Source organism: Oncorhynchus nerka, linkage group LG17 (genome assembly GCF_034236695.1).
Source record: "Oncorhynchus nerka isolate Pitt River linkage group LG17, Oner_Uvic_2.0, whole genome shotgun sequence".
Taxonomy (NCBI): Eukaryota; Metazoa; Chordata; class Actinopteri; order Salmoniformes; family Salmonidae; genus Oncorhynchus; species Oncorhynchus nerka.
In genome coordinates, this window is record NC_088412.1 from 25629162 (window position 1) to 25654850 (window position 25689).

The 25689-nt window shown below is 45.7% G+C and overlaps 1 protein-coding gene across 7 annotated transcripts in view; it reads left to right on the forward strand.

Annotated features, from left to right (window-relative positions):
- Positions 1-25689, forward strand: part of LOC115144966 (nuclear factor 1 C-type-like) — a 136381-nt gene that overhangs the window by 79926 nt on the left and 30766 nt on the right. For 6 of the 7 annotated variants that reach the window (XM_029686143.2, XM_029686147.2, XM_029686141.2 and 3 more), the window contains exons 3-5: positions 14090-14161; positions 14514-14588; positions 19459-19582. In XM_029686143.2, coding sequence (XP_029542003.1) covers positions 14090-14161; positions 14514-14588; positions 19459-19582 — 271 coding nt within the window. The remainder of the gene's footprint in view (positions 1-14089; positions 14162-14513; positions 14589-19458; positions 19583-25689) is intronic. The other variant, XM_029686148.2, reaches the window with a different exon arrangement.

Genomic DNA, 25689 nt, shown 5'->3' on the forward strand with positions numbered 1-25689 from the left:
AGAGAGAGAGAGAGACAGAGAGAGAGAGAGTAGATATAGCCCAGAAAACCAACAGACTCGATTACAGAGGAGAGAGAGAGAGTGAGAGAGACAGAGAGAGAGAGTAGATATAGCTCCCTTTCTAATGACGAGTCCAGATGGCTTGACGTTAATGCAAATGTTTGCCACATTGCTGCATTGTTGCACAAATCATACAATAAAACTGTACAGGGAGGGAAAGTGAGAGAGAAAAATAAGAGAAGGGTGGGGAGAGAGAGAGTTGGGGGAGGGGAATAACAGTCACGTAATGAAGAAAGGGCATTTCAGGACAAGTGCTACGTCACACCCTCAATCTCTCCTCCGTCCCCTTTTCCCTCCCTCCCTCCCTCCCTCTCTCTCTCTCTCTCTCTCTCTCTCTCTCTCTCTCTCTCTCTCTCTCTGTCAGTAGCCATTATGGCGCAGTACCATATCATATTTTTGAAACAACCGTTATGCCAGAGAGGGTGAATCTTAGTTCAGAGTCTGATATGAAAGTTACAATAACACACCAGTCAGTGATATATGGAGAGAACAGCATGTCAACACAGAAAGCCTTTCAACTCTTCTTAAAGTGACTCTCTCTAACTCCTTCCTCGTGGATTGCATTTGTGATTGATTCCACCCTCATTTTGATTAGAACCATAACGGTCTATCGCATGTTTTTTAAAAATCCCATACAGATGGAAGGAGACTCAGTCTAGATTGATGTGTTGTTTTTATCATTTCCATGCAAAAGGAATGACAACCCTCTGTTATTTCATTCCATCTCTACAGTCTTCATCAGAGTAGGGTTTCAGCAACAACAACCCCCTGTATTATCTTGGTGACTCTAACTAGGTTAGGGTAGTTAACTGTAGGGTGTAGATTGGTGATAGTGACAATGTTCATGGCAGTGATGCTTCCCCTAATTCCACTAAATCTGATATGGTCAACAGGCCCAACGTCTCCTCAGTGTAATCAGGCGGCGCAGAGTCCCAGGACAGGCTTCTGGCACTGCAGATAATCAACCCTCCCTCCCTCTAAACTGGGGAGCTGTGAGGTGAAAGTAGAGCAGTATGGTACAGCGTCCCGGCAGAATAAATAATGGGGGTATGCCGTAACCGTAAAACATGAGCCTGTCACAATAATTAAAACAAAATGTCAAGAAAACGGTGGTCTGTTACACTAGTATTTATCATTACCGCATGTCAGAGGCATGAAAACAGGTGGTATAACTCCAAAATGTGATGTGGTTTGACGAGAACACTGACATTTTGCCGAGGCAGAATGTGTAGTACTATGATTAGGCCCACAGAGATCCTATTGAATCAATAGGGATTCTATATGTAGTACTATGATTAGGCTCACAGAGATCCTATTGAATCAATAGGGATTCTATATGTAGTACTATGATTAGGCCCACAGAGATCCTATTGAATCAATAGGGATTCTATATGTAGTACTATGATTAGGCCCATGAAATTGTTTAGTAAGGAGGTCCTGGCCCGGGAAGAAATCTACGTCAGGGGTGGGAACACTACTTCAGGGGTGGGAACATTACTTCAGGGGGTAGAACACTACGTCAGGGGTGGAACACTACGTCAGGGGTGGGAACACTACGTCAGGGGTGGGAACACTACTTCAGGGGTGGGAACATTACTTCAGGGGGTAGAACACTACGTCAGGGGTGGAACACTACGTCAGGGGTGGGAACACTACGTCAGGGGTGGAACACTACGTCAGGGGTGGGAACACTACGTCAGGGGTGGAACACTACTTCAGGGGTGGGAACACTACGTCAGGGGTGGGAACACTACGTCAGGGGTGGGAACATTACTTCAGGGGGTAGAACACTACGTCAGGGGTGGGAACACTACGTCAGGGGTGGGAACACTACTTCAGGGGTGGGAACATTACTTCAGGGGGTAGAACACTACGTCAGGGGTGGAACACTACGTCAGGGGTGGGAACACTACGTCAGGGGTGGAACACTACGTCAGGGGTGGAACACTACGTCAGGGGTGGAACACTACTTCAGGGGTGGGAACACTACGTCAGGGGTGGGAACACTACGTCAGGGGTGGGAACATTACTTCAGGGGGTAGAACACTACGTCAGGGGTGGGAACACTACGTCAGGGGTGGAACATTACTTCAGGGGGTAGAACACTACGTCAGGGGTGGGAACACTACGTCAGGGGTGGGAACACTACTTCAGGGGTGGGAACATTACTTCAGGGGGTAGAACACTACGTCAGGGGTGGAACACTACGTCAGGGGTGGGAACACTACGTCAGGGGTGGAACACTACGTCAGGGGTGGGAACACTACGTCAGGGGTGGAACACTACTTCAGGGGTGGGAACACTACGTCAGGGGTGGGAACACTACGTCAGGGGTGGGAACATTACTTCAGGGGGTAGAACACTACGTCAGGGGTGGGAACACTACGTCAGGGGTGGAACATTACTTCAGGGGTGGAACACTACGTCAGGGGTGGGAACACTACGTCAGGGGTGGGAACACTACTTCAGGGGGTGGAACACTACGTCAGGGGTGGAACACTACGTCAGGGGTGGAACACTACTTCAGGGGTGGAACACTACGTCAGGGGTGGAACACTACGTCAGGGGTAGAACACTACGTCAGGGGTGGAACATTACTTCAGGGGTGGAACACTACGTCAGGGGTGGAACACTACTTCAGGGGGTGGAACACTACGTCAGGGGTGGAACACTACGTCAGGGGTGGAACATTACTTCAGGGGTGGGAACACTACTTCAGGGGGTGGAACACTACGTCAGGGGTGGGAACACTACGTCAGGGGTGGGAACACTACGTCAGGGGTGGGAACACTACTTCAGGGGGTGGAACACTACGTCAGGGGTGGGAACACTACGTCAGGGGTGGGAACACTACGTCAGGGGGTGGAACACTACGTCAGGGGTGGGAACACTACGTCAGGGGTGGGAACACTACGTCAGGGGGTGGAACACTACGTCAGGGGTGGGAACACTACGTCAGGGGTGGGAACACTACGTCAGGGGGTGGGAACACTACGTCAGGGGTGGGAACACTATGTCAGGGGTGGGAACACTACGTCAGGGGGTGGGAACACTACGTCAGGGGTGGGAACACTACGTCAGGGGGTGGGAACACTACTTCAGGGGGAAAGGTAGCTAGATAACTGTCGTCGTGTAACTCATGTCTTAGGGTGGTATCTAAGAATCGCGAAGCCACGGCTTTGAGAGTGCGTCATACAGTATTTCTATGAAATATACTCGGTCACCCCATTCCCCCACCGCTTTATTGAATTGATTCAATCCAGACTTATGTGCTTTTTGCTGAATTATTTAGCTATAATGTGCTCAGTAGGTCTACCTCTCAAAGTCTATATCCACCATACCCAAGATATGAGTCAGTCCCAGTTCCAGACCCCAGCCCTCTCATATCCCCTTTTCACAAGACAATTTTCCCTCCAGAGGGATTCATTTTGCCTTGTAGTTGAGGTTAAGCCTTTAGGCACCAGTGCCAAGCCACAGTCCATCAACTGGAGCTGCCATCCATCCATACAACACATCATATCACCCAGGCAGGCACCAGGCAGACACCCAGCTATCTGTGGGAGGAGGGTTGCCTCAGATGACCTCCTGTGTTGATCCTCTGCTCTCTCTCTCGACACTTGTGGCACACGCTGCAAGTTTGATAGGAGTGCTGAGATTAGTGGTGTGAACAGAGAGAATGTTAAGTGAAGCTTCACTTCCAAGGCAGTACTTTCAGCAAATGTTCCAGTTTGAAGAAGTATCTTCAACAGCATATTAGACTGAGCAGAATCTGTATCTATACTAAACATGAGACCTACAGAAATCTCTCTGTCTCTGTCTCTCTCCTCTTTGTTCCCAGACTGCACTTTGACAGCTCACAAATTGGTGCTCGTCAAAAGAACACAAACAATCTTACAAAAACCACTCTGGTCGTTTAACGACCTCCCTTTTTCTTTCTGGTCGCTGCTGGCTCACCCCTAACATGTGGCGTAAAGATTCCAGAGTGTCAGACCACCTATGTCTGGCTCTCATCAGCCTCCCTGACTTCATTGGCTCACTTCAATGCGGCACCAATAGGATGGATGACAGCATCTGCATCTGCCAATTAAATGTCCTGTAGTGACTGATTACCAGGGGTGAAAAACTGCACCTTCTCATTGAAGCCATGGAAGTTCAAATTTGACAGGCTTGTTAGCAGAAAACAGCATCCCCATTAAAATGAATGGGAAAATAGCCGTTTTCGTGGTCATTCTTCATGTGAATAGAAATTTGTTTAGAAGACAATCATGGTACCAATAATTGCTTTTAATCGACCAGATGTATGTCCTTGAACTGATTATTTTTCAAATTGTACACAGAAGACTTTATAAGGATAATTTAGTTGCTAATGGCAGCCTACAGTATCCCGGTCGGCCTTTTAACTTGAGTTACTCAATGAAAGGGGGCAGCACTGAGCTAGCCTGCAACTTCACTTCCTGAGTAACCAGGAAGTGAATGGTGTCATACGATCAATGGCTTTGTCCATTCATATATACAGTCATTGCTGATTACACTAGTGCTTTAATTGAATGTATTACAGTCGATGCAGTTTAGCCTAAGATCCATTGCTGGTTTGCAGAAACACTCATCAGACTCATCCTGTGTGTATGTGACAGCTGTACATTTCTACACTCACCGTACTATAGTCGTGGTTGTGGCTGGGTCATCTAAGCCAAAGCATGCTGTATCAGTAGTGAATTCTGCATCAGAGCCCCATGAGACTACTGACCTCCACACTGCCCCCTGTGGTTACAGATGGACACACACCCAGGCCAGGGCTACTTGGGAAAGTTTTTTTTAAATGGTAATGATATATTATACTAGTATAACTAACTGGCTTGGTGAACAGTATGTGAGAAGTGATTATTGACCACACAGAATAACAAGGCATTGGCCCTCTGTGTAAAATATTAGCTGGGCAAACAGATAGCAGTGAAGTGGGACATTAACATCCTTGGGGGGTCTGTCCATGAAGTTGTTCCTAGAGCGTAGCATTGTGGTCTGATATATGTTATTGTTTGCCATCAATTCAGCTGTCTGGCTCACGTTATTGTCATTCCAGTAATGTCCACTTAAAACTAGAGACAGAGGGTGTAGAGAAAGGGGTCAGCGAGCTATCCGGTGGCTTCTCACCACAGTGAAATGATGCTATAGATATACTCTATTGTTGCCAAGCCAGAAAAGCTTATTTGAAATGGAATCTGCTGTGAATGGAAGACAGAGGGAGTGTGAAGGACAGCCTGCCTGCATGGTGGTAATTCCTTTCTATTTAGAGTCCTGGTGGTGGGAAGACTCCTGGTGCTGTCTCCAACACAAACAGGCACTACAAATACACTACAAAATGTACATTTTCTGCTGTGCATGAATATTCTCAGCAACAAAAGAGTGATCAAATTAATGTTATCAGGTGACAAATGAATGTTATCTGTATGTTATCAGGTGACCAAATGAATGTTATCTGTATGTTATCAGGTGACCAAATCAGATTGGTGAAATAAAGGGTTAAATACATGAACTATGGGGAAAAAAGGCTTGTCTGAAAGCCCCCATCATGCTGTTCTCCTACTTTAGCCACATACCAGAGACTCTCATAGGATGGAAAGAAAATGATGTGAGACATTCAGATTGTGGTTCATTGTAAAGATGTGCGTGTCTTTTATCATTCATTATTTCATGTGCGAGGTTGTGTGTGCACACCGATCCACGTGTCCACGCAAATGACATGTTGCGCTCAAATTGCAGGGAGAAATCTTTATAGCCGATCCAAAAGGGATGGTGGGTGGTTTAAAACCTTACATATAAATATATATTTTAATATGTCTATGAAATCCTTCCAAAAATAACTTGAAAAGAACACAGCGTTCGCATCTGGTTTTTTACATTGTGGTTTGTGGAAAAGCAAGAAAAATAACGTTTTATAATTCTTTACGCACAACACAAGCGAGGCCTTCTCTGGAGCTATTAATGCCCAGGACGAGTCACTATAGTTGTTTAATAGCTTTCCCTGTTGGAATAAAAATCCCCTGACCTCCCGTGGCACGACTCACGCCGACAGCACTAATTGTAGTCGGGAGAGTCCATGGCTTCTTTCACTCTAGAAGTTCAATGATCACTTTCTGCCTCTTACAACATATCTCTTCCAGTGTTTCTCGTTTGACTTCCTATGTGGTAACGAGTACCAAGAGGGAACTCAGAGAGGGGTCGTTCATTTGACTGCAAATCATGGCAGAGTCAGCGTTTTGTGTTCCTTACTGTCTTTGGTCATACTGTGTGCTGCAGCATGAGCAGTGTGTGTGTGTTTTTGTTTTACCCTGCATGAGCAGTGTGTGCGTGTGTGCGTGCATACCCACATGCAGACACTGTGTCCTCTGTATCTGAGTGGGTATCCTTCCCCCAGCTGGGAGCTATTCCTCTCCTGATTGAGAAAAATGCCTGATGTGTTATTACTGTCATGCCGCCCCCACTCCTTAAAGACCCACTACCACAGGAAGCTGCACTCTACTGCAAGGAAAGGTCAGCTGGTCCAATTATCAGAGCCCACCGTTTTCACACCAATGCCTGACTTCCTGATCTCCACTGTAACCAAGTCCTTTCCTGGAATCTCAGTCTGCCAGCAGCGGGGCTGGAAGTTTGGCTCTTTGCAGCTGCGTAGTGTGCCTCTTTACCGTTGACATATTTTTCAGCTGCCTGACTTTGCCCATTCATTTTAGTTGTCTTTTTTGGTATCGTGACACTATTTGACGGCAACCTGACCTCTACCCTACTTGACTTTGTAGCTGTCATCACATTCTCTCTCCCTTTCATCCTTCTCTGTGCTTGCGTCTCACTTTTTCTTCTCCCTGTATGTTCTTCTGTCTGTTTTACGGTGGGCTGGTGCTGTTTATCAGGTTGAGAGCTGTGCGGTGTGTTTGACAGAGGTGACTTAGGGCTCTCCTCTGCTCAGTTCTCCTCAGCGTAGCCTCTCTCTCTCTCTCTCTCTCTCTCTCTCTCTCTCTCTATCTCTCTCTCTCTCAGACTCCATATAGAACACTTCAGTTCTCCTCAGCGTAGCCTCTCTCTCTCTCTCTCTCTCTCTCTCTCTCTCTCTCTCTCTCTCTCTCTCTCTCTCAGACTCCATATAGAACACTTCAGTGCTCCAGCACATAAAAGGATGGCTGCGTCAAATTAAAGTCAGTACTGCAGCGCCTGATTCTCTCATGCTCAGCATTTTTTTCTGAATGAATTAAAAGGAGAATGCTCTCCAAGCTGACTGAGGGTTCTATAATTCTGCAAAGACATTCACTTGTGTAATCAGAGCGAGTGACCCTCACTGTGTATGTTTCAGCAACAACCCAGCTTTAGGCTAAAACTGTAGGAAAATCTACCTTGAAATATATAGTACAAGCAGGATTAAAGCAGCCATCTACCAGCCAAGCCAGTGCAGTCAGCAGTTGCTTTGTTTGCAAGAGAGGTTAGCTATTTTGAATATAAATTAGCCTCTGCACCTTATTCTGAATAAATTCGGATTAGTTTAACAACACCATGGTTAGACCATTTGGCCAATAAACGTTTTCCATAGAATTGGTTTCTATGTGGATTCTGGTCCAGCAGGCCAGTCCTCTTCTATTTGGTGTCTCCCATTCTAAATGTTAACCAGGGAGTTTGTGGGTGGGGAGGGCTGCTGGGGCTGCCCATGCAGATTCAGACTGTCTGCATGGGCTGAAATGGAGGGGGGAAGAAGAGAGGGAGAAGAAGTGCAAGCAAGAGGAGGAAAGAAATGGAACAGATAGGGAAAGACATGGAACAGATAGGGAAAGACATGGAACAGATAGGGAAAGACATGGAACAGACAGGGAAAGACATGGAACAGATAGGGAAAGACATGGAACAGACAGGGAAAGACATGGAACAGATAGGAAAGACATGGAACAGACAGGGAATGAAATGGAACATATAGGGAAAGATATGGAACAGACAGGGAAAGACATGGAACAGACAGGGAAAGAAATGGAACAGACAGGGAAAGACATGGAACAGATAGGGAAAGTCATGGAACAGACAGGGAATGAAATGGAACAGACAGGGAATGAAATGGAACAGATAGGGAAAGACATGGAACAGACAGGGAAGGACATGGAACAGATAGGGAAAGAAATGGAACAGACAGGGAATGAAATGGAACAGACAGGGAATGAAATGGAACAGATAGGGAAAGACATGGAACAGACAGGGAATGAAATGGAACAGATAGGGAAAGACATGGAACAGACAGGGAAAGACATGGAACAGATAGGGAAAGACATGGAACAGACAGGGAAAGACATGGAACAGATAGGGAAAGACATGGAACAGATAGGGAAAGAAATGGAACAGACGGGGAAAGAAATGGAACAGACAGGGAATGAAATGGAACAGACAGGGAATGAAATGGAACAGACAGGGAAAGACATGGAACAGATAGGGAAAGAAATGGAACAGACAGGGAATGAAATGGAACAGATAGGGAAAGACATGGAACAGACAGGGAAAGACATGGAACAGATAGGGAAAGAAATGGAACAGACGGGGAAAGAAATGGAACAGACAGGGAATGAAATGGAACAGACAGGGAATGAAATGGAACAGACAGGGAAAGACATGGAAAAGATAGGGAAAGAAATGGAACAGACGGGGAAAGAAATGGAACAGACGGGGAAAGAAATGGAACAGACAGGGAATGAAATGGAACAGACAGGGAATGAAATGGAACAGATAGGGAAAGAAATGGAACAGACAGGGAAAGACATGGAACAGACAGGGAAAGAAATGGAACAGGCAGGGAAAGAAATGGAACAGGCTGGGAAAGAAATGGAACAGACGGGGAAAGAAATGGAACAGGCAGGGAAAGAAATGGAACAGGCAGGGAAAGAAATGGAACAGACGGGGAAAGAAATGGAACAGGCAGGGAAAGAAATGGAACAGGCAGGGAAAGAAATGGAACAGGCAGGGAAAGAAATGGAACATACGGGGAAAGAAATGGAACAGGCAGGGAAATAAATGGAACAGGCAGGGAAAGAAATGGAACAGACAGGGAAAGAAATGGAACAGATAGGAAAGAAATGGAACAGACAGGGAAAGAAATGGAACAGATAGGGAAAGAAATGGAACAGACAAAGGGAACAGAAAAAGAAATGGAACAGACAGGGAAAGAAATGGAAAGAAATGGAACAGACGGGAAAGAAATGGAACAGGGAAAGAAATGGAACAGACGGGGAAAGAAATGGAACAGACAGGGAAAGAAATGGAACAGACAGGGAAAGAAATGGAACAGACAGGGAAAGAAATGGAACAGACAGGGAAAGAAATGGAACAGACAGGGAAAGAAATGGAACAGACAGGGAAAGAAATGGAACAGACAGGGAAAGAAATGGAACAGACAGGGAAAGAAATGGAACAGACGGGGAAAGACAATGGAACAGACGGGGAAAGAAATGGAACAGACAGGGAAAGAGGCTATCAAAGTTTTTGTTTGCTGTAATATCTCTGCGTTGGCTTTGTTCTTGTTGTGGTTTGAAATGTTAATTGAAGATGTGAAATTGATTGGGGCTGTTGAAGGGAGAGACAGAGAGAGATGGAGAGGTCAAATGAAGGGAGAGGCGGAGAGAGATGGAGAGGTCAAATGAAGGGAGAGGCGGAGAGAGATGGAGAGGTCAAATGAAGGGAGAGACGGAGAGAGATGGAGAGGTCAAATGAAGGGAGAGACGGAGAGAGATGGAGAGGTCAAATGAAGGGAGAGGCGGAGAGAGATGGAGAGGTCAAATGAAGGGAGAGACGGAGAGAGATGGAGAGGTCAAATGAAGGGAGAGACGGAGAGAGATGGAGAGGTCAAATGAAGGGAGAGACGGAGAGAGATGGAGAGATCAAATGAAGGGAGAGACGGAGAGAGATGGAGAGGTCAAATGAAGGGAGAGGCGGAGAGAGATGGAGAGGTCAAATGAAGGGAGAGACGGAGAGAGATGGAGAGGTCAAATGAAGGGAGAGACGGAGAGAGATGGAGAGGTCAAATGAAGGGAGAGACGGAGAGAGATGGAGAGGTCAAATGAAGGGAGAGGGGTGAGCTCGGTAGCTCTGTTGCTGGGGCAGAACTCCATTGATTGGTTTGTTCTCTGACCTCAGCTGCAGTGAACTGAACAGTCTTTCCACAGAGAAACACGGAGACAGACTGCTGAGAAAGATTACAAGAGGGAGCCTCTGGTGTTATATCATGGCACAAGCACTAGATATCATTTTATTTATCTGCATTTTCCCATATTACTCCAAACTAGTAAATCATACGATATGCCTGAACATACTACAACAATAAGTAAGCTGTAGATATTCATGTTTTGGGGAATGTGTACGGTACTGTGGTTGAGAATTGAATATGAGGGATATAAGTTCTATCCTATACTGAAGGGGGTGCCTTCCCACAGTGGTCTCACAGTACATCAGTAGAGCCTAGATGAGCTTTGCTGCAGCACGCTCAATTGTGCTAGAAAGAACATTACTGTGATTAGCTTGTTACACACTAGAGAGGCTATCAGTTACACATTGGATTTGAATTGACTGTTCTATTCCATTAGAGATTTTAAAGTAGACAATCGGTTTGATCGATACAAGGTAGCCATCTCTATACCAGAAGCTTGATTATCGTAATGAATTAGTGTGTTATCGCTCCATATTAAAGCCTCATAGTGGGTGGGTGGTGTTCATGAAGTTATTTTTCCTAATTGCTCCAGTAAGGCATGTCTGTGATTCATATGAAATGCATATGATTCATATGAAGTGATAAGGGAACAGACAGGTCATAATTGTTTCCGTGTTTTGACTTATGTTGTTCCACTGTCACATCATCATAGCTTCGGTTCTCGTTCCTGCTGGAGAAACAGCTCCTCTCACCTAGTGACTGATGGGTAGTGGGTTTGGGAGAAGCCAAAGATTGTCTCTCCAAATCTGCCCAGGCACCATGGGAAATGTGAATGGATAGCCTTGCCTCAAAATCCCTAGCTTAGCTTCCTCTGGCCACTTCAGCCGGCAGTGTTGGCTTTAGCCAGCCCAGCCACTGTATTTACAATAATGTCATGAGATCAAAATGAAACCAAATACCGGGTGCATTGTAGAAATTCAAATTCACCAGCCTTGTGGTTTTCCTGTTATGGGAAAATATATACTGTACGAAGGGTTGTGTTACAAGAATCTCTCAGTTACGAGTTGCTTGGACCACATCTCTGGTAGTTTACTTCAGACAAGCATGTGTCCCCTGGTTGGACTGATGAGGGAAGCTTCCCTGTGCTTGTAATGCTGTCTGTTCGGTGTTGTAATTTAACTGTGACATACTGATTGCAGAGTAACTCAGCTAAAATGAGTTTCTGGTTAAGTCACTTGCATAGCAAAAATGTATTTCTCTCTCAAAACCCTCTCTCTGTGCATCTCTCTCCCCCTCTCTATTTCTCTCTTTCTTCCTCTCGTTCTCTCTTTCTCTCTGTCTGCCAACAACAATTAAGTGGCACTGCTCTGTCTCTCTCTTTTCGTCTTTCCTCTGAAGGGGTGATTTGGCACAGGAGCATGCTGGCACTCTTCAACAGGGTTAGTTGTACTTTATGTGTTCTTTCTCTGGGCGAGAGAGAGAAAGAGAGGGGGAGGGAGAGAGTGAGTGAGTGAAAGAGAGATGGGAGAAAGAGCAATCTAAAATGGCTGCCAACACTAAAGTCCTCTGCACATGAAATGTCTGCCAAAATGTATGTTTAGTTTACCGAACCCTGGCCAGAGAAATAACTTACTTGGAAAGAAAATAGCAACAACAAGTGCCACAACATATATATATATTAATAATACATGTGTAACGATGAGGTTGGGAATATGAGGGCGAGGATAGAGAGAGAAAGAGAGGAGAGATATAGTTCAATTCTGAAAGTGCGTAATAACACATTTTCAAAGTGTTTATCTTGATCTTTTTTTTTTTTAAATAACAAGTTTGGGGACAAGTAGATCCATTTTGCCCTCATTGAACCCTGTTGAAGCTCACGAGGGAACAGCTGCAATGGTCATTTATTATCCTATCTGACATTTATGAATTTCTCACATTTGAATGGTATCTCAGAGGTGTTGGTGATTTGTTCATTAACTCTTACAATCCTGGAGTGATAAAACCATCAAAACGATATGACTTGAAAACATAAAGACACAATGTTAACAGTTAACAAAATGGCAGTCAACTACTTTCGGAGAGAAAATGGATGGTCTCTTGTTTTTCGGCCACGTTTTATTGCATCATCATGGCATCACCCCCAAACACCCTTACAAACCCATATATCTTTTCAAAAATATGATAAAGAAAATGCATTAACTATGTATTTGTTTTCCCTAGCAATGTCTTTGGGGGCATTTACGTGTCTTTGTGTGTGTGTGTGCCAGTCTCTCTCGCCTTCTCTTGCTCTTCATTTTGCTCTTTGTGCCAGGGATTTTGTCTGAGGGTGGCCTGCCTAGAATCCGCTGTAGCTTTTGGCAAGAGTGTTTTGAGTATTAAAGATAGCAGAGGAGAGAAACAATTGGAGAAGTTTCATTGGCAGGGTATGTCTGAATCAAGATGGCTGTTTTTGTTTATGTTTCTTTTTTGCAGTTTTTTTTCGTTGTCTTTCTACTATAGTAGATTAGCCACAGAACAAACCACAGCCCAGAGGTTCGACCATACTCCTCAATCAGTTTGAATGCTGCCTGCCAATTCTTTAGCACATCGCCCCATGATAGTGATTATAAGCTTGAGCGCCATCGAAGTGGCTGTGGAAGAACGTATAAAGAGGGGGGGATAAGGTAGAAATAATGCCATTCACTACAGAGCTTCATGGAGGAGACAGTCACTGCGACCTGTGTGTTGGTGCCGTCTGCTGTGGTTGTCACACATCGCAGTAGGGTGTCTGGCTCACTCGTCCAGTGCAGAGGGAAGTCCAGAGGAAGCTGGGTGCTCGTTCTACTGATGGGGGAGTCGGTGTGAAGACTACAACGAGGCGCTCTCTCCACAGACTCTAAACTCCAACTTGTGGAATGTGTGTGGCTTTGATCCGCTAGTGGAATCATGCCCATCTGATAGAGGAGGGCCCTATTTATTTACTTTTACATGTCTACCGCTGTTCCCTTTGACTCGTTGTGGTAAATCTAGTATGCTGTGATTTCGCACTAAGAATCCCCATTCTGGTTTGTACTGCACTCTATTTAGCTTGTATTATCTGCGTTTGCCAGGTTAAGCAGATATAAAAGTAGATTGTATTGGATTGTGTGGCCTTGCCATTGTTGTGTTGCTTTATTGAGTGTACATTTAGGCAGAACACAAAGATTAGCCTGCCGAGTGGCGCTGCGGTCTAAGACACAGCATCTCAGTGCTTGAGGCACCACTACAGACACCCTGGTTCGATTCCAGGCTGTATCACAAGCGGCCGTGATTTGGAGTCCCATACGGCAGTGCATAATTGTTGAGGCTGCAGGTAGCCTAGTGGTCAGAGCGTTGGACTAGTAACCGAAAGGTTGGAAGATCAAATCCCTGAGTTGACAAGGTACAAATCTGTTGTTTTGCAGTTAACCCGCTGTCCCTAGGCTGTCTTTGTAAATAAGAATTTGTTCTTAACTGACTTGCCTAGTTAAATAAATAAAAACATTGAGAATCTATTTAGACTTGCCAAACAAGGCAGTTTTATAATGAGCGATATTCATCATGTTTCACATTTTTGTGGCAGGCCAATTTATTTTTCTGAAACCACACTGGTTATAATAGCTTTAGCACTATCTATAAACGTTTACATCAATATAGTACTTATTTGATATTTGTCCCATTATTCCTCACTAAATGTGTTCATTTTTGTAGACTGTTTCTAACTACTTAATCACCCTCAAATGAGCCTTTTACATGGTAGAAACTGAAACCAATTATGTTGGGTTTAGACTTATATATCCCCCCCCCCACCCCCCACCCCCTGTTTCTCTTTTTCTCCCCCTCTCTCTTCCTTTCCTTCCCTCTCTTCAGAGTCAGAGCAGAGCAGTAGCCCACGCACAGGTATTGGGTCAGATCAGGAGGATAGCCGAGCTGCCACCATGGGTAAGGGGCCCCATCAACTCGCACACACATCCAAATACCAAACACACAATGACATATTCATACTCATATTCATATTCATTCACATTTACACACTGCCAGACAGTGACAGAAGCACTGAGCTCGTTATTCATCTAGCACACGCAATACCTTTCACTGTAATATTTGGAATCCAATACATTCCAAGCTGCTGTTAGGCTCAAACATTATGGGCATGTGCTTTACTGGCTTGCTGATACTCTGCCGTGTGTTGTGTCTTTGTCTTGTGATGTCTCTTGAAAGTGAGAAGTTACTGTAATGTTTGTTGTGTTATGTCACAGAACTCTCCATGGTGACTCATCTCTGTGTTTTCCAGATGCTCCTGAGTTTCAGGAAAGCTTTGTGACATCAGGAGTTTTTAATGTAGCAGAGCTGGTGCAAGTGTCCAGAAGTAAGAATTTACACCTTTTATTTAGCTACGTGTGCTTTTTTATATATATGTGTGGTTGAATGGATGTGAGTGAGTGTGTTGGTGCATTATCATCTTTTTGTTACCGTTCTTTCTTAAAACGTCATGTGTGGCTGCTTTCCTTATAACTCCCATAACTTACACAGCAACATGCTTAGGAGCTGGACATGTGTCACATAAACTATGGTGATTCAAGTTCTGACAGCCCTCTTCTGTGAAAAATGAGCTCACAAACTCTGGCCCTCAGGCAGCGGGTGGAAACTCCCAGCCTCTCTGGCAGCAGTCACTCTGCTCCCCTCAGTAGCTCAGCCACTAGTCTCTACATTGCTGCCTGTTCTACTACTGCTATTCAACCGTAACCCCATCAGATGGATACACAGAGGTAGGAAACACATGGATGGTATAACAGCCGAGGTGACACAGATGGTAGGGAACATCCAGGTCCAGGATTGCGGGAGATACTAACGTAATCCACTTACAGCATTAATCACAGTCAACATGCAGAGTAAACCCCTCCTTACTGTCTACACCCCATCAGACACTCAATATGATTTCTGACCGGGAATCAGATCATAGGGCTTTAGGATGACATTATTTAGGACTTCCTCATCACTCATGTTGTTTTATCTGTCTCATGGTGGATTGTGGATTGTGCAGATGTTTTATCAATTTAATATGTTCTACTCACAATGCCAAGGCTGCGTGTTCTGTGCTGTGTGCTTTGAGCTTTGTGATTGGCTGGGGATGCTGTGCTCACCAGGCCTGGCGTTAGTGAATTAGGGCCACATTAACACAGCCCCCACATGGCCAGCCTCTAATCACTTTGTATGAATAACCATCGTCTCCCAGCCACACAGACCCCACTAGTCACCACCTGAGACCTCTATTCACTTACCCTCCAATCTGAGTCATCATTTACATACGTTATTTCATTATGTTTAGAATTGGAGTTTAATCAGATTTGAAAGGCAGCGCAAGTGAAGGGAGCTGAAGGGAGTGAAGCTCACCCATCTGTCATATGTAATTGATCACGCTTTCGGTTTCCACAGTGATAATGCCTTTCTCCGAAGGGTCTTCATCTTTCAGTCAAAATAAATGCTCTTCAGTATGGACGACAAGCTCTGCTGAGCGTACATTCACTCACACACCAATTTGAAATACTTTATTTGAATCCACTACAAAACAAAGGATCCAAACATTTCAAAGGTCCCTGTATTCATGGCACTGAAAAGGTACAGGAAGCCAATCCTTCTCCAAACAGCTCGGCTGCCCACGGCAACTGAAACAGAGTAGTACATAGCCAATTGCTTTGCCCTAGTTCTTGTCAGGCCCACCATCTGGAGACCACGCACTGCAGGCCTGTGTACGTGGCCAAGACTGCCAAATATCAGCACCGCCTTCTTGTACCTCCACCCGAGGCTGTCCAAGAGTGCCGCGAGAGGCGGATTACTTCCGCAGCTTCTCGGCAAAGGCCTGCTCCATGTAGCCGTAAAATGAGCAGACCACTTCCAAAATGAGCACCTCTTCCTTACCTCCCCCCACAACAACAATATCTGGCGTATTTGGCACACAGGAAAACACATGAACATCAAACCAGCTTCCCTTTACACTAGAATGTTTCTGCATGTGTGCTGTTGGCGAGACGTCTCACCTCGCTGGGTGATCAGGTCAATAAGGCAGTCATGTCTAGCAATGTACAAATCCTTGTATGAACAGAAGCCATTCACAACATGGGCATTAGATTTGACTTATGTAGAAGACAAAATGGGTACCAGAGTGCTAGATTATATTGTGTTGGTACACGTAACTTGCAGCCTTGCCTTAACAGTAAAGGTGAGAATGCTCTCGCCAACGGCAGCATTGTGGTACATGGAATGGGAGACAGAGTGGTCAGCACAGTCCAGAGCAGTGAGTTCCCCTGCAGCCTCAGGCCAGTCCAGTGTGGTCAGTAGTGGCATCCGTCTGATACCAAGGATTGTTGTCCTATGTCACCTTTGTCAGTGATTTATGTTCAATGGTGGAGACAGGCATGGTGGGTGGAGGGCCGGATCTCCATTGACAGACCACCTCTGTCTTCGTGGTGTTGATAGACAGTCCCATCCTGCTACAGACCCTCACAGCCATTACAAGGACGGACTAAACGTCTTCCAGAATGTGGATCACAAGAGCACAGTCATCAGCCGAAGCCTCGGTGGCTGCTTGGAGCCTCCTGATGTTGAATAGGTTTCCATCCATCCTGAAGTCCACCGCATCCCCGCTGCTGTCCTCAAGCTCCTTGTGGAGGAGCTGGGTGACACATAGGAGGAAGATGTTAAAGAGGACAGGTGCCAGCACACAGCCCTGTCTCACACTGATGCTTTACTCCAAAGGGCACTGACTCCTGCCCTCTTATGGCCTCATGCCATCATAGAACTGGAAAAGGATGTTGACACATTTGTCTGGACAGCCACATTTGAGTAGAATGCCCCATAGTAGTTCCCTGCTCACAGTGTCGAAGGCCTTGGAGAGGTCGACAAAAGGTCATGAAAAGGTCCTGATGTTGTTCACGGTACTTCTCCTGGAGTTGCTGTGCTGTGAATATCATGTCGACCGTCTCCTGTTCTTTTTGAAGCCGCATTGTGACTCTGGCAGCAGTTCCTCTGTGATGTTTTTCACCAGCCTGTGTAGCATCACCTTGGCCAGGACCTTGCTAGCAAAAGCCAGAAGGGATATCCCCCGGCTGCTGCCGCAGATGGACTTGTCAGCCTTGTTCTTACCTCAGTCTACTTTTTGATCTTGAGGGAACAGAAAGCTGATAACACCTCACACACACACACACACACACACACACACACACACACACACACACACACACACACACACACACACACACACACACACACACACACACACACACACACACACACACACACACACACACAGCTGATGTAGAATGCTGTAGCTATAATTATCTAAACTAAATGAGTGAGTTATTATGATGCATAGGGAACACATTTCACATTACACCTGTCAAACTGGCTCTCTGTTTTGACATTACACCTGTCAAACTGGCTCTCTGTGTCACGCCCTGACCTTATTATTATTTTGGTTAGCTCAGGTTGTGACAAGGGTGGTTGGTTTAGTTTTTGTATTGTCTAGGGTTTTTTGTCCTGTCTAGGGTTTTTGTAATTCTATGGGGTTTTTGTATGTCTAGGTATATGTAGGTCTATGGTGGCCTGAATTGGTTCCCAGTCAGAGGCAGCTGTTTATCGTTGTCTCTGTTTGGGGATCCTATTTAGGTTGCCATTTTCCATTTTGGTTATGTGGGTTATTATTCTGTTTAGTTGCCTGTTCGCACTTATTGCTTCACGGTTCCTTTTGTTGTTTTGTTCAGTGTTGCATTAGTTTAATCAATTAGAATGTACACTTATCACGCTGCGCCTTGGTCTCCTCCTTATGACGACCGTGACACTCTGTTTTCACATTACACCTTTCAAACTGGCTCTCTGTTTTCACATTACACCTGTCAAACTGGCTCTCTGTTTTCCATGTGGCATTTTGACTGACTAATTGGAATAAATGTAGAAGTTAAAGACTTCAATGAACCACCTGCCAACTGGCCTCTCCTGGGGAAAAGACTGCTAGTTCAGATTCACCCCCCGACTCCCCAAGTCCTCAGCTGCCCATGGCGCTATGCTATAAGAACTATCACCTGCACCTCTGTTTATGTGACACATTCACATTTGGTTTTCATGTCACAAAATCCACAACACTTGCATCATGTATTTACGCTAATATTGATGCTCGCGTTTTGCCCCCAAGAGGCGTTGGTTTAGATTTTAGACTACATAATTAGCTGATTTAACTAATCGGTTACTTTTAAGTGCACTCCACTTTATTTACCCAGGCCTCATGTGGGATGCATATCCTAGGAGACATTAGCCGCCTTTTAGAGAGGATGAATTCTCCACTGACCTACTTTACCAGTGTAATTAAACAGAGCAGAATGTGTTGTAATTACTGAGCTTGTTTACATCACCACGTCTATCCAGCTCAAGTATAGAAATAAAATCCCTCACATGAATGGGGATTCCTGTTCTAATAATTCAATTTCTATGCTTTCAACCCCCCCTGCCCGTGTTCAGTTCCCTCCCTGGTTACTCTTCTTTGGCCAGAGGTTCCTGTAAGGTGCACGTGAGGGAATTGCTACACTGGAGATCCATGAATCCTCCTTTTGTGTTGTGTTCTCCAGCGTCTCAGTACAGTGTGTAGTCAGGGAGAGATTGATCACCGGGGGATCTGTAGTGACGCCATCCCACTGTTAATAAGCATACCTGCCCTAACAAATGGGCCATTGTTCTCCGAGCTCACTGTGTCGCCCCACTGCTCGGTACAATACAGTACATACTAGTGTAGTATACTGCAACAACATCTCTGTCCACTCCAGCCAGACCACAGCACAGCAGCAGGCAGCCATTAATGCACATGGATATATAAAGTACATTAGTGGAAACCTGAGATGGGAAATGGGGTAAAGGCTGATAGATGGCTACACAGCCCCAGACCCATAATTCCACATTCTCCTGCTCTTGTCCTGAGCGTTGAAGTAGCAGACTGCAGCTGGGATTGTCCACTCTTTAGAGCAGTCACAGAGAAAGGCATACAGATACAACACAATGTCTTTGCTCACACAGCGACACAATTCTTCAGCGGCGATGTATGAGTGAGCTCGAGGATGGTGCTACATGTCCTCTATGCAGATGTTTGAGTATGATTCCATGGATAATTGCATGTTTAATTGACAGCAATATACAGTGTGTGACATGTTCCTCCCCTGACTGACCTGTCCCCTCTGTGTGTTTGTTGCATGCAGCTCCGGTGGTGACCGGGGCAGGCCCTAACTTCTCCCTGGGGGAGCTGCAGGGGCACCTGGCCTACGACCTCAACCCCTCAGGGGTGGGCATGAGGAGGACCCTGCCTAGTACCTCCTCCAGCGGGTCAGTACCAGCCCCAAAACACACACATGCACTCAATCGAGACTGGAAATGAACAAACTGCATACACTACAAGGCACAAACTCGCGGCACCGTACACTTCTTGAATTAGTGTTGATATTACTCTACCCTGTGAATACACTCACATTCAGATTGTTCAAATACATTCCAGGTTAACACGAGCCTTGCATAAATGAACGGCTGGATGTGCCACCACTTGAGAGGAAGACTGTGTGTTCTTTTTCATGGGTGCACAGAGAGCAGTGTCCTTTTGCTGAAAGCACAACACTTTAACTAAAATAACAATGGCTGTTCCTCAGGTGACTGCAGACTGTGATTTATCTGTACACCACTGCCAAAACACCAGCAGTGATTTATTGTGTAATTTGTCACTGTAAAAGGCAAGTAAAGCTGGGACAAAATGAGACTGTAAATGAACTGGTTTACATGAGGGTCCTGGAGCTACTCAGTTTTCTACCGGTCATCTTCAGGTTGCTGTTTTTGACCCACTTGTGTAGTGTGTGTGTGTGTGTGTGTGTGTGTGTGTGTGTGTGTGTGTGTGTGTGTGTGTGTGTGTGTGTGTGTGTGTGTGTGTGTGTGTGTGTGTGTGTGTGTGTGTGTGTGTGTGTGTGTGTGTGTGTGTGTGTGTGTGTGTGTGTGTGTGCGTGCGTGCTATTGTGTCTAATCAGCCTCTAAAGTCCATTGTGCACGAAATGATGATGTCGAGTAATATTAGCAGAGGATGTGCCCGCGAGCGGACAGGCCAGTGGAGAGAGCAGAGGATGTGCCCGCGAGCGGACAGGCCAGTGGAGAGAGCAGAGGATGTGCCCGCGAGCGGACAGGCCAGTGGAGAGAGCAGAGGATGTGCCCGCGAGCGGACAGGCCAGTGGAGAGAGCAGAGGATGTGCCCGCGAGCAGACAGGCAAGTGGAGAGAGCAGAGGATGTGCCCGCGAGCGGACAGGCCAGTGGAGAGAGCAGAGGATGTGCCCGCGAGCGGACAGGCCAGTGGAGAGAGCAGAGGATGTGCCCGCGAGCGGACAGGCCAGTGGAGAGCTTGCAAGTGTTACTTTGAGCGAGCAGAACATCATTGCCGCAGATCTAAAAGGAAAATGTCTGAATCAAAAAATATAGAACTGTAACAAAGAAACATGGTTCAAACGTGTACAAAATAAATGTGAAAGCATCAAATTGTCCTCTAACAATAGTCATCGGTCTTTGTCAAGTTCTCACTCTCAAAAGAGCACAAGTAGAACAAAGATATATGTGCTGCAAACCGATAAAATGTATCATTCAAGGTCAGATTTCACCTAAAACAATGACACGAGCTCTGTCCCAATTAATCTCAGCTTAACTCCTCACTTCCTCTCTACTCAAATGTTTCTGAAAACCAATTGGAGGTCTGAGGTGAGGAACCTAGGGTCCTCTCCTCTGATGGTGTTTTAGAAGGAGGCACTTAAAAAGGATGCAAGAAATTATAGGAAAGATAAAATAGCACAGATCAGTGACATGTTTGCCTCAATATGGAATGTCAGACGTCACTATGTGGGAGCACGCCCCTATCCATATCGACGGGACCACAGTGGAAAGGTGAAGAGCTGCACGTTCCTCGGCGTACTGACATTCTGAAATGGTCCACCCACACAGACAGTGTGGTGAAGAAGGCACAACAGTGCCTAATCCCAGGAGGCTGAAGAAATGTGGCTTGGCCCCTAAGACCCTCACAAACTTTTACAGGTGCAAAATTGGGCTGTATAACCGCCTGATACGGCAACTTCACCGCCCAAAACCACTGGAGGGTGTTACGGTCTGCCCAGTGCATCACCGGAGGCACATTGCCTGCCCTCCAGGACACCTACAGCCGCCCGATGTCACAGGAAGATCATCAAGGACATCAACCACCCGAGTCACGGCCTGTTCACCCCGCTATCATCCAGAAGGCGAGGTCAGTACTGGTGCATCAAAGCTGGGACCGAGAGTCTGAAAAACAGCTTCAATCTCAAGGCCATCAGACTGTTAAATAGCCATCACTAGCCAGCTGCCACCCAGTAACTCAATCCTACACCTTAGAGGCTGCTGCCCTATGTACATAGACATGGAATCACTGGTCACTTTAAATGGAACACTAGGGAAAGGAGGAAACCTAGTCAGTTGTACAACTGATTGCCCTCAACTGAAATGTGTCTTCCACATATAAACCAACACCTCTGAACCAGAGAGGTGCGGGGGGCTGCCTTACTCAACATCCACGGCTCCCGGGGAACAGTGGGTTAACTGCCTTGCTCACGGGCAGTACAACAGATTTTTACCTTATCAGCTCAGGGATTCGATCCAGCAACCTTTTGGTTGCGCTAACCACTAGGCTACCTGCCGCCTAATCACTTTAATGTTTACATACTGTTTTACTCATTTCATATGTATATTCTGTATTCTACTGTATTTTGGTCAATGCCACTCCAACATTGCTCGTCCTAATAATTATATATTTCTTAATTCCATTATTTTACTTTTAAATGTGTGTGTATTGTTGTGAATTGTTAGATACTACTGCACTGTTGGAGCTAGGAACACAAGCATTTCGCTACACACACAATAACATCCTCTAAATATGTGTATGTGACCAATACAATTTGATTTGAGCAGAGGTGTACAATCCAGGCCCTTCGTCAGTGTTATTGATGAACAAGAAACCTTCTATAGAACTTTAGTTAAGAAACAGATAGATGAGCATACAGGTATGTTTAAGGTGCCATACCTCTAGCTCCTTGGTGCAGCTGATAGGCTAGATGGAGTTGGAGAAGGTCTTGACCAAGCTCTGGCTGTTCTCCAGACAGCGGTAACGCTGGAACGTGTCCCAGGCACTGTTGGTGGCCACGTCCCCTCCCTCAGAACCAGTGAAGATCTCCAGGTTCTTACAGTGGGGCATCAGCACAATCTGAAGAGAAGACAGAAAGATACAGAGGATGGAAGTAGATTTAGTATGGAGTCGAAGGGCTGAATCCCAACTTAAAATCCTGTAGCTTGAATTTTTATTCAGGTGACATCAATGCATGATTTACACAAACGTCTCCGTTGTGTCTAGGTGTTTAACAGTGTGTGTTAACAGTGTGTGTGTGTGTGTGGGAACTAACCGAGTCAATGCATTGGGCACTGGACATCCCTGAGTGCAGAGTAGAGGGGCAAGAACAGACAGTGTAGGACATCCCTGCCTAGAAACACTGGTCTGGAGAGCACCACATATCTGAGCAGACGAGAGAGAGAGGGGGAGATAACACTAAATCACACGCAAGAAAAGTGTATGCAAACAAAACACGGGCCTGTAATGCAAGGTGTATACAGACTCATAGTACTGTAGACTCATATACACAACACGTACTGTATATCCTACACTACACACTACACTTGCATATACAGACCCATTACTCTCACGCACAACAACCATACACAGAGAGCAAGACTAGGTGTGTGTTTACCAGGATCCAAGATGGAGGAAATGTTTGAGATAGGACGCATCACCTCCTCCCACTGGTCCAGTAACTATGCACAACGGGTACATAGACATTGGAGTTTGATGCCCCTGGTCAGGACTCCACTGTGGAAGGTGGAGGGATACAAATGTCCTGAGTTGTGGAGGGACACAAACTGTATGTGCTGAGTTGTGGAGGGACACAAACTGTATGTGCTGAGTTGTGGAGGGATACAAACTGTATGTCCTGAGTTGTGGAGGGATACAAACTGTATGTGCTGAGTTGTGGAGGGATACAAACTGTATGTGCTGAGTTGTGGAGGGATACAAACTGTATGTCCTGAGTTGTGGAGGGATACAAACTGTATGTCCTGAGTTGTGGAGGGATACAAACTGTATGTGCTGAGTTGTGGAGGGATACAAACTGTATGTCCTGAGTTGTGGAGGGATACAAACTGTATGTCCTGAGTTGTGGAGGGATACAAACTGTATGTGCTGAGTTGTGGAGGGATACAAACTGTATGTCCTGAGTTGTGGAGGGATACAAACTGTATGTCCTGAGTTGTGGAGGGATACAAACTGTATGTGCTGAGTTGTGGAGGGATACAAACTGTATGTGCTGAGTTGTGGAGGGATACAAACTGTATGTCCTGAGTTGTGGAGGGATACAAACTGTATGTGCTGAGTTGTGGAGGGATACAAACTGTATGTGCTGAGTTGTGGAGGGATACAAACTGTATGTCCTGAGTTGTGGAGGGATACAAACTGTATGTCCTGAGTTGTGGAGGGATACAAACTGTATGTCCTGAGTTGTGGAGGGATACAAACTGTATGTCCTGAGTTGTGGAGGGATACAAACTGTATGTCCTGAGTTGTGGAGGGATACAAACTGTATGTCCTGAGTTGTGGAGGGATACAAACTGTATGTCCTGAGTTGTGGAGGGATAAAAACTGTATGTCCTGAGTTGTGGAGGGATACAAACTGTATGTGCTGAGTTGTGGAGGGATACAAACTGTATGTCCTGAGTTGTGGAGGGATACAAACTGTATGTCCTGAGTTGTGGAGGGATACAAACTGCATGTGCTGAGTTGTGGAGGGATACAAACTGTATGTCCTGAGTTGTGGAGGGATACAAACTGTATGTCCTGAGTTGTGGAGGGATACAAACTGTATGTGCTGAGTTGTGGAGGGATACAAACTGTATGTGCTGAGTTGTGGAGGGATACAAACGGTATGTGCTGAGTTGTGGAGGGATACAAACTGTATGTGCTGAGTTGTGGAGGGATACAAACTGTATGTCCTGAGTTGTGGAGGGATACAAACTGTATGTGCTGAGTTGTGGAGGGATACAAACTGTATGTCCTGAGTTGTGGAGGGATACAAACTGTATGTGCTGAGTTATGGAGGGATACATATGTGCCAGTTTGTGTAAGGCACAATGTTGTTTTAAAAGAGGCAACTATGGATAATAATTGAGCCAAATAAATGATAACATACTATGTGGGACTGAGGCGAGTTGTACCAGTCCACGCCACTCGTCAGTCAGTATGGCTCAGTATTAAACAGCCTGCTGTCATGCCATGCCCAACCCTCGTCTGGAGAGCTTCATCCCTTACCTACACTGCTTGTACACATTCAGGATAGAGCCGTCCTCTGTATAGAGCCATTGTTCTAACCAAATAGACAGCAGATGGTCAAAGTCAATGACATGTCATCCTCTCTACTGGACAAATGTCCTAACAACAATGACTCCATTCAACGTCAAAGCAACTAGAGGAACTCTCAGTACCACTAAGTTACGGGTAGAAGTCATGTTTAGGAAATCCCCAGAGTGCTGTGCATAGTGGAGAGCCAAGGTACTTGAAACAGAGTATCTCCTATCTCTGTCAGCTAAGCAGAGAATAACTTATCCACCGCATAGTGAAAGTGGGCCTGGATGGAGAAAGGGATGGAGAGAGAAAAGATGGTTAGTCATTCTCTCATTGTAACTGCAGAAGAACTGCTAGACTAAAAGTAATAAAATCTGTATCTCAAAGTATTCTGCTAATTATGGCTTTGTGGCTTTGTTAACTAGGGCTGTGGTGGTCATGAAATTTTGTCCGCTGGTTATTGTCATGCAAAAGACTACTGGTCACACGGTAGCTGAGAAATAAATATAACAACACTTACTTCACTCCAAGCATCAACCAGTGTTTGAGGAGCGTGCTCCCGCTGTGCGAGAGGTGATGTTCCGCTAAAACAATGTTAAAAATGATTTTCAAATGTATTTATTTTTCTGACATTTTTTCTCACCAATTTTGTGGTATCCAGTTGGTAGTTCCGATCTTGTCTCATCGCTGCAACTCCCCAACGGGCTCGGTCAAGACATGCATCCTCCAAAACATGATCCACCAAGCTGCGCTGCTTTTTAACACACTTCTTAACATACACTTAACACACTTCCTACACACCAATGTGTCGGAGGAAACACTGTTTGACAGGTGACCGAGTCAGCTTGCAAGTGCCTGTCCCGCCACAAGGAGTCGCTAGAGCGCAATAGCCAAGGAAAGCTCCTCGCCCAAACCCGGATGGCATTGTGACGATTGTGCACCGCCCTATGGGGATTACGGTCATGGCCGGCTGTGACACACCCCAGGCTGTAGAGG